Consider the following 9945-nt stretch of genomic DNA (forward strand, 5'->3'; position numbering starts at 1 on the left):
AATTTTGACATGATAATCACTTTTGTCATTATCAAAATCACTCACATTTCTATTGATCATGTTTGGCAAATTAAAAAATTAATTTTAGGAAAACATAAAATCACTTGAGATTGATTTTTAAGGTATACTACCCTTGAATTTCTCTCCGATCAACCCACAATGCCACTAAACCTTAAACTTCTCTTCCAGTAACACCATTATGCTACTAAGTCGCTAAACCAAAAATTACTCCTCAAGTTACATATCCACTCACCACTACTTCCTATGAAATTAACTACCCACTAATCCATTAACTCCTAAAAATTCTTGAGCACTAACATTATAATTAAATAAAAATTTACACTAATTTTTAACACTCCCGCTCAGTGCAAACTTACGGTGAACAACACCAAGTGCACTTTTGAGTTCTTCAAACTTGTGTTTGCCAAGCACCTTAGTAATATATCCGCAACTTGCTTCTTGGAATGTATCTTTTGCAGTTGAATGTCTTGTGTCAAAACTTTCTCTCAAACAAAGTGAAAATGTGTTTCAATATGTTTTGTACGAGCATGAAACACTGGATTCCCTGCAAGCTTGATTGTACTTTCATTGTCGCAAAAAATGGACATTGAATAATCCAAAATAGATAATATTTCTCCCATAAGTATTTTCAGCCAAATACACTCTTGAGTAGTTATAGTAGCGGCTACATATTCTGCTTCACAGCTTAAAAGAGCAACAAAGGTTTCCTTTTTACTGCACCATGATATAACCCCTAAACCTATATTAAAACAGTATCCAGTTGTGGTAACGTCTGTCATTGACATTACCGGCCCAATCTGCATCAACAAAACCACTCAACACAAAAGATGTAGCTTGCTTATACAACAAGCCAAAACTCAAAGTGCTCTTCCACATATCAAAGAATCCTCTTTGCTGCAATTAAATGAGCTTCACATGGTATCTCCATAGACTGAGCAACGACATCTATAGAGTAAGAGATGTCAGGCCTTGTGATAGTCAAATAAATTAAACTAACAACAAGCTATCGAAAATGTGTTGCATCTGCCAATAGCTTTCCTTAATCAACTGCAAGGATGGCTCCATCGGAGTAATCATTGGCTTTGACTCCTTCATACCAAAACGATTTAGTAAACTTGCTGCATAACTTTTATGTGAGATGAAATATCCACCTCTCCTTTCAACCTCCAAACCAAGGAAACACCTAACTTCGCCCAAACTTTTCATTTTAAAGCAAATAGACAAAGCATCTTGAAGACTGTTAATTTCAACATCATCATCACCAGTTATGATCATATCATCAACATAAAGTAAAAGCATTGTCATAACGAGGTTGTTTTCTTAACAAACGGACTTGAATTTGCATTTGAAGATCTTAACCTATAAAACTCAAGATATTGAGCAATCTTACCATACCAAGCACATGGAGCTTGCTTAAGGCCATACAAAGCCTTCCTAAGCCAACACACATAATTTGGAAATTCTTTAGAAACAAAACCATGAGGTTGCTATATAAAAATATCTCGATCCAATTCTCCATAAAGGAAAGCATTCTTCACATCCAATTGCCATAATTTCCAATCCTTGCAAGCAGCTAATGAAATAATAGTTCTGAAGGTTACCATTTTAGCAACGGGACTAAATGTCTCATTGTAGTCTAGACCATATTGTTGTGAAAAGCCACGAGCAACCAGACGAGCTTTATATCGGTCAATAGTACCATCAGGTCTTTTCTTCAACTTGTAAACACATTTACAAGTAGCTAACTCTACATTCTTTGGCCTTGGAACAAATTCCCATGTGTCGTTCTTGTTTAAAGCCGAAATTTCATCATGCATTGCCTCTTCCCATTCAAGAACACATTTCGCTTCATCGTAAGATTGAGGTTCATCTTCACAAACATCACCTAGTAAAAAACAAGATACAAACGAATAGCTATTTAACTGTACCTCATAATCAGATAAATAATTAGGTCGAGATCTTTCTCTAGAAGACCTTCGAACTACACTTTCCATAGCTTCATCTGTTCGAACATTTTCTCCAGCACTATCATTCAAATCCTTCTTATTTGACGCATCATCACTAAAGAAAGGTGGCGAAGCAACACCGCTTTTCTTTTTACTTGCGTCCATTTGATGTGACGAAACCTCGTCAAACACCACATCTCGAGAAACAACGATTTCTCTTGTATTCGGATCCATACATCTTAATCATTTCCTGTGAGTATCATATCCAACAAAAATACAACGTCGTACCTTTGGGTCAAGTTTAGTACGCTTACTCTTTGAAACATGAACATAACAAATTGACCCAAAAATTTGAAGATAACTCACATTGGGTTTACGATGATATAGTACCTCAAATGGAGATTGATCCGACCCCGCCCATGGAGTTAGGCGATTTATGACATGACAAGCTAACTAAATAGTTGTTGCCCAAAGCTCTACTGGAAGGTTCTTTGCATGCATCAATATAAGCACATAGATGTGAGATTTGCCAATTTACTCTCAGCAACTCCATTCTGCTGTGGAGTGTCAGAACACGTCGTCATCTGGCACTGAATGTCATGCTCCTTGCAATACTTTTGGAATTAATTGGATATATTTTCTCCCCCATTATCAGTGTGCAAACACTTTATAGGCAGCATAAATTCCTTCTCCACCTGCTCCTTAAATTGAATAAATTTGGAGAAAGTCTCACTTTTAGCCTATAAGAAATACACCCAAGTGAATCGAGAAAAATCATCCACAATAACCATAACATTACAACAACCAGAATAACTTTGTGTTCTAATTGGCCCCATCAGTCTGAATGAACTAACTACAATGCAATAGTAGCTCTATTGTCTGAATTTGGGAAATGGAGACGACGTGATTTTCCAAATTGGCAACCAGTACAACCACATCAATGTGAATTTCTTTAAGTAAAGGAATACCGTCCAAAAGCTTCTTTGTTGAAATTCGCTGTAACTGTTGATAACCAACATGACCCAACCGAGCATGCCAAAGTACTACACTATCATTCTAACCTTTCTTTTCAACATATGCATCACTTGTAGATAAAACATAGAGGGAATCTTTCCTCTTTCCAGTTAACAAAATATCAGTTGAAAATTGCTTAATATTATAAACAATTTTCACATCATCTGGACCAAAAAAAACATATCTCCTAGAGTCGGTAATCTGAGATACCGAAACCAGATTCTTCTTCAAACCTAGAACATGCTAAACATCTTCAAGAGAAACACCACCAACATTTGGAGCACCATTCTCAACATTAACATGTCTTTCTTCAACAACAGGATGTAAGGAATTATCAGCCGTCGCAATGACTCTTCTTCCATGATGTGAACATACCTCAGAGAGAAGAGAAACATTTCCAGTAGCATGATGAGAACAATAAGAGTCAATAATTCAATCCTCATTATAATCTATAGAAGCATTTGCATGCATATTAATAGATTGGTCGACAGCTTCAATCGACAAACATTAATCCCAAGTAGGTTGTTCAGGTTTGTTACTCTCCTGTACAACATTTGCATTTACTTCTTTGAGATTCACCCGATAAATTTGGTCTAATATGACCTGGTTTCCCACAATGATGACACACCACCTTAGCCCGACAATCACGTTTGATGTGTCCCGACTTACCTCACCTAAAACATCTTTTTTATATTACCTTTGGACTGCCATTCAGTTTTGAAATGCTTGCTGTCATTTGAAGAACGCTTGGAATAAGAATTGTCTTTTCCTTTGTCTTTTGCATAAATAACATCTTCCACTTGTGCAGCTTGCTTGTTGTTGCCAAGCATTTGTTTCACCAAAGCTTCCTGATTTGAGAGCAAGTTTTCCAACTCAATGATAGAAGGTTGATTTACCTATCGAAGAAATAAATCACATAAATTCCTTTCACAGTCCATGAATAAGATAACGACGCAAACGAGCATCACTAATAGGCTCCTCCTTATCCAGTCCTGGAATTTCAAAACACAAAGTTTTTATTTTCAAAAAGTACTCTGAAACCGACAAATTTCCTTGAGTTGTTCCAGTAAGTTCGTTCTCCAAATACTTCAATCTCGTCGTGTTCTTTTGAGTGAACAGCCTTTCAAGTGTATTCACACTTGTTTTGGAGACTTCTCATCACGAACATGCTCGATATACTCCTTGCCAATAGAAGTTCACAAATCAAATAATGTTTTGCCACACTTGATCTTCCACTTCCTTCGCACCTCAGAATTCTCTGAGTATCTTCTTGAATTTCAGCATCATCACCAAAGATAAGATCCCACAGATCTTGACCTTGTAGAAAAACTTTCATACATAGCCTCTAATAGCTATAGTTGTCACTGGTAAGCTTGTCTACACAAATATTGTTTCCATGTCCATCTTCACCGAGTACTAAACTCAAACAACGAGCACTAGACTCAAACAACGAGCAGTAAACTCAAACACAAGAAAAAGAACTTGGCTGCTCTGATTCCATGTAACGAAAAACAAAGACGAACAATAGAAAGGAGGCAAAATAGAATGTTTACGAAGAAATGATTTGATACATTGAAATGAGAACTAGTTACATGTATTTATAGGGAACTAAGGGAACCGACCACTAAGCCACTACCCTTGAATTTCTCTCCAATCAACCAACAATGCCACTATACCTTAAACTTCTCTTCCATTAACACCATTATTCTACTAAGTCACTGAGCCAAAAATTACTCCTCAAGTTACATATCCACCCACCACTACTTCCTATGAAATTAACTACCCAGTAATTCATTAACTCCTAAAACTCTCCAGCATTAACATTATAATTAAACACAAATTTGCACTAATTTTTAACATCGAACTCACAACTTCATGGTTGGAAGTAAGTGTCAATTACCACTAAGCTATGCTCACTTCGGCGAAAAAAAGTATGTTTTTATAGCAGTAGGAGATAAAACGTTGCAAAACTTTTGAAGTTCTAATATGAATTGTAATTAAATAAAAAATAATAATTTTATGGTGTAGAAAACCTTTTGTATTCTAACCTTGTTTAGATCATATACATTTATTATTATTGATAATTAATAATTAATAATTAATTTAATATTTATAATAAATTATTAATGGCATAATTTATAAATTAATAAATTAAGGGACAAAAACATCCAAATATGTTTTTTCGAGATCCTCCATTTTAATATAGTATAGATTTATTTTTTACTTTTTTGTAAAAGAAATGACCCAATTAAATAAAAAGGTCAAAAGAGTTGGACGACTCACTTTAACATTATTTTACGTATCTCATTTTCTACTTTTAAGGAACGATAATTGTTCCCATTTCCAAAAACTAAAACAGGAATGGATTCATAATAGTATCCGTTTGACTTGTAATAGAACTTATAAAAATTAGTAGTGTATAGAGTTAACCAATGAAGTGAGTTCATTAAAAAATAAAAGACGAAAAAATGGCAAAAAAGAAAGAATTCATTCCCCTTCTATATCTTGCATCAATAGTATTTTTACCTCATTTAAAACAAGAAAATTTCTTGTTAGTTGTTTCCAATTATTTTTTAAAACATAAATAAAAATATCATTTTATTATTTTTAACTTTATAAAATGCACAATAAATATCAAAAAAAAATAAATAAATATAACATAAAAGTTTAAAATATTTAATTAGAAAAAAAAATTATATAAAACTTATAACTTTTAATTTAAAATTTTGAAGTATAGAAACAAAAACAATTACCAAAATGCAATTCCAAAAAAATCATAATAATAAATAAATATAAACAATCAAACCCTTATTTTATCAACCCATCAGCATACCTCTACAAAATCACATATTCTTTGAAATGTTTTTATTAAACTTTTATCAACATTAATTCAACTAGCCAATCCAAGACATTTACTTACATTACTTATCTTCCTAATCACTGGAATTGAATGGAAATGGCTGAACTCATCATGAAAAGGGTATATACCTTCAAAAGTTTCAGAATGAGTACTAAATGAAACCTATTCAAAAACAACTTTTTCCTCCCTCCAAAGACAAAATGGCTTAAACGACTACACAGTGAGTAGTGGACAGCATGAAAGAATTCCTTTAATCTCGATGTGGGGAGAGGAAAAAACAAAAAAACAAAAACAAAAAAAAAACAAAAAAGGAAGAAAAGGAAGGCTATGGCCTGATGGTAAGCTCTGCCCTGAGATGGAGGACACCATTTATGAAGTGAATACTATCTTCAGCCATGAAGGAAGTCCACGGTATAGCAAATAAGTTCCGGTAGCCAACTGCTTTCCCGCCCGTAAATGTGTAGTTGCCTTTATATTTACTGACAAACTCCTCGCTCGGCTTTGATCTCGCAGAAAATTCATAATCCACAGTGAAAGTCACAGATCCCTTCTCCTGCATCCCCAAAAACAATCCAAAACAATGGAAGGAGCTCTGCTGGTCCATGTTGCAATGAGCTGACAGGAAGAATCCTTGCCCTCCCAAATGGAACGCCTGAGAATACACTCGACCCGACGGGAACAAGTTGGCACATTCTTCCCTCTTCAAATCCAGGTACACCACACACTGCTGTCGAGGAAGTTCAAATTCCACAACCTTAACTGGCCGATACTTGTACATCCTCTCCACAAAAGAATGGCTCGAGGAAGCAGACTTTTCGGCAATCATGGTTCGCTGTCTGTGTGGAAGGTCAGCCTTGAAGAAGAGTGCCTCAATCACAAGTGTGGAAGCAACCTCATGATCAAAGTCGGTACATGTCAATACCTTCTTAAGCTTCCGGCAGGACATGTAAGGGAAGCGAATGAATCGAGCAAGACGAGTACCAAGGACTTCTTGCCGCTCCTCCAACAAAGGATAATGCAACCTCGCCCATTTCAAAACAAAGTCATATACTGCATCCTCTGATGCCATTTGAAGTTCATTACTGGATAATATTGCTTCTATCCCAGAAAGGGGAAACACTATTACCTCTTCTTGGCACCTGACATTTGCACATCATGCTCATCTTAGCAAGCAGCCAGTTTAGGAAATAGGACACGGAGTAATTATCGCAGCAAAATGGCAGTGTTTGGTTTAAATTTTAAAGGTAAATAACGTTTTTGACCAATTAAACGTGCTTATCAAAAGTGGTTTAAGATATTCTAACACATTATAAATAGATAAAAAAAAAAGGGCATTTAAAGTGGCTTTTAAACATTTAACTAATTTCCTTCTGCTTATAATAACAAGTGCTTTATTTAAAAACATGGCATGCCAAACAATAGATTTAGGTGCAGCACAAATGGTACCATATGAAAAGAAGGAATAAAGGGTATGCGAGAAATTTCAGGCTACCTATGGTCATTTTCAAGTAATAAATATAATATCCCCTACTAAACGGATTAATCTCAGATTTGATCATTCAGCCTCTAGTATCCCTACTAAACTAACTTAACCTCAATAAATATAATAAAAATAAAATTTTGATCATCATAGGAATAGTGCACTTACTTAGTTATGTCTTTATAACGGCCAGCAAGGAACTGTTTTGCTGCATCAGTCAGGGACTGGACAGCATCAGCCATTAAAACACTGGAGGGCAGCTCCAAAAAGAGCAGTGCAGACAAAGGTGTCATAGGCATAGTTCGCAATTGTCTACTGCAATATCTCATGCATGAAGAAACCTCGTATTTGTCAGCAGCCATTAGCACATCCAATAAAGCAGGAGCTGTGGTAACAGACAGAGTATTGCTGTACATAAAGTTCAACAACTCCATGAGAGCAGCTTCCTCTGTTCCGAGTAAAAGGACACCAAATAACAAGTCAGCTTTCTCTTTATCAGACAAACAAAAACAATCATTCAATAGTTTTCGTTTGGAAAGTAATTTGATATGTTAGTTCTTACCAGAGGCATTGATCCGTAATGTCACAAGTCGTTCATCTGACTCTTTCATGCCATTTGAGAACAGCTGAGAGTTTACAAGATAAGAGTGAGAAAAGGAACTGTCTTTGGGATTGTTGTGCTCTGGTCATAAAACAATGTCAATAAAATACAATTAAACTTTACCTTATAGAAGAATGGGCTTTTGGCAGCCAAAATAGGGGAGCTAATATGCAAAGTCTTCACCCTCACCACAGGAGAAGAATCCAAATTGAAATCATTGCAATTGGCAGCTTCATCGCCTGCAATAGAACTTTCATGAATCAAACACGATGTCCAAAAACCTGACCGTATAAATTTTTTATTCCACTAGAAAATGATATTGACCACTGATTAGACTTTCTGTTACCTGATAGTGATTCTTCAACCATCGCCACAGGTTCTTCATCTGGATTGTCAAAGGACAAGACATCAACCATATCAGGCTCATCACAGGTCGAAACTTGCTGTGGTGGGCATTTACTGAGATCCGAAACTGAATGAAAAAAAGAAAAAAGGAATTACTTTTTTTCATCGAATTTTTCATACACAAAGTTGTCAAAAGAGAGGGTAAACCATTAATGCATCAATAAAGTGAGCCCACTGAAATGCTGGAAGAAAATGGAAAATGCTGCATACTGAAAACATAAATTGATCTCGAGATTTCAATATTAGATACAGGCAGTAAGACATTGCATAGGAAGTCTATATTTTCCATCGCCAACTACAATCAGGGCGACCATTATCATCACTTTTATTTATTTTTTTCAGGAAAGATTGGCCATTCTAACCATTTAACCTCAACATTTTAACATTACAAATCCTGTAGAAGCCTGTGATCCAAAATTAAGAACGTAGACTTTAAATTCGTACATTTTTCCCTTTCGTTTCCTCAACTCTACGTGCATCCTCCAAAGGAAAATCAAATAACCAACTCTGGAACTTAAAATAATTTTATCTAAATTCAACCCTTGTACGTCGGCCCAGAGACAAAAGAACTTGTATAAACCAAGACCCACAATTATTTTTAGAAAAGAAAGAAAAAAAAAATCCCCAGCAACAAGAACATGTGGAAAGCTACACTACCCAACGGAAAACCTAGCATTTTTTCTAAATATAGACAAAATTCATCCTCAAAAACTGAAAAGAGAAACAAAGACAGTAGGTTACCGTTTTCTGTTTTCTTGTCTTCTCTCCTCCTCTTCCGACGAGCCCAATCGGCGATACTGCTGCACTCACTCGCATCAGGCTCCGTTTCATCAGACTCACCAACGATCTCAATCCGAAGCAACCGATCGGAGAAGTTACTGTCGTCAAAAGCGAACCCAAAATCAGAGTCGCGCGAGGAAGTGGAAGCACCGAGCACATGATCCGAGCCAATCGCCGCTCTGGGGTCGAACAAATCAGTGTTGGAATCCGCCATGTCTCCTCAGAAAATCAAAAAAGTCAAAACAAAACAAATTTCTCCTCAGCACAAACGCAAACGCAGGCGAAGACGAAGACGACCTTGATCGTGATCTTGGAACCCTAAAACCCCAGCAGAGGCGGCGAAAATCGAGGAGAAGAAGGATGAAGAAGAAGAAGAACGAATCAAGAATGGAGTTGGGAGAGTTGAGAATTTATGGATTGGAGATCCGCGGGAAGAATCGGAGTCATTTCGGCGTGCGGATGGGTTCAAAACCCTCATTTCCATATCCGCTCTGCTTCCGTTTGTTTGTTAATTCTGTCTTTGCTACTCGAGCGGCTGCTCATGACTGACTTTACCAGAAATGGTAACCAATAACAATACTATAATATCCAAAACATAATTACTTATAATAATAATAATAATAATATCTAGGGTTAAATATTATTTCAATACTTTTTTTTCTTACTTTTGGTTCATTTCTTTTTCTAACCTTAAGTATTTTCTAGAGCTAGTTTGGTCCCTGTACCGTGAGTTCTAGTTCATTTTAGTTCTTATACTTTTAAAATGTGGTCTATGTACTTTTTACTTTGGTTCATGTATTTTGAAAATGTTCATTTTGGTCATTTTATTTTATTTTAT

The 9945-nt window shown here is 35.9% G+C and overlaps 1 protein-coding gene across 1 annotated transcript; it reads right to left on the reverse strand.

Moving 5' to 3' along the window:
- Positions 1 to 5938: 5938 nt before the first annotated feature.
- On the reverse strand, positions 5939 to 9660 carry LOC111016183 (BTB/POZ domain-containing protein POB1). The gene is made up of 6 exons (XM_022291478.2): positions 9069 to 9660; positions 8269 to 8394; positions 8046 to 8161; positions 7884 to 7947; positions 7490 to 7769; positions 5939 to 6980 (listed from the first exon to the last, which is right to left on the reverse strand). Exons 1-6 carry the CDS (start codon positions 9319 to 9321, stop codon positions 6167 to 6169), a joined length of 1653 nt encoding a protein of 550 aa, XP_022147170.1. The 5' UTR covers positions 9322 to 9660; the 3' UTR covers positions 5939 to 6166.
- Positions 9661 to 9945: the final 285 nt, after the last annotated feature.

Source organism: Momordica charantia, assembly GCF_013281855.1.
Source record: "Momordica charantia cultivar OHB3-1 chromosome 7 unlocalized genomic scaffold, Mcharantia_2.0 BLBB01000007.1, whole genome shotgun sequence".
In the NCBI taxonomy this organism is placed as follows: Eukaryota; Viridiplantae; Streptophyta; class Magnoliopsida; order Cucurbitales; family Cucurbitaceae; genus Momordica; species Momordica charantia.

Coding starts and splice junctions, on each gene's coding strand:
- LOC111016183 (XM_022291478.2), bottom strand. CDS start 9,321: ATGGCGGATTCCAACACTGATTTGTTCGACCCCAGAGCGGCGATTGGC. Junction 8,395..9,068: donor AGACAAGAAAACAGAAAACG/GTAACCTACTGT, acceptor TTTTTCATTCAG/TTTCGGATCTCAGTAAATGC. Junction 8,162..8,268: donor GGTTGAAGAATCACTATCAG/GTAACAGAAAGT, acceptor GTTCTATTGCAG/GCGATGAAGCTGCCAATTGC.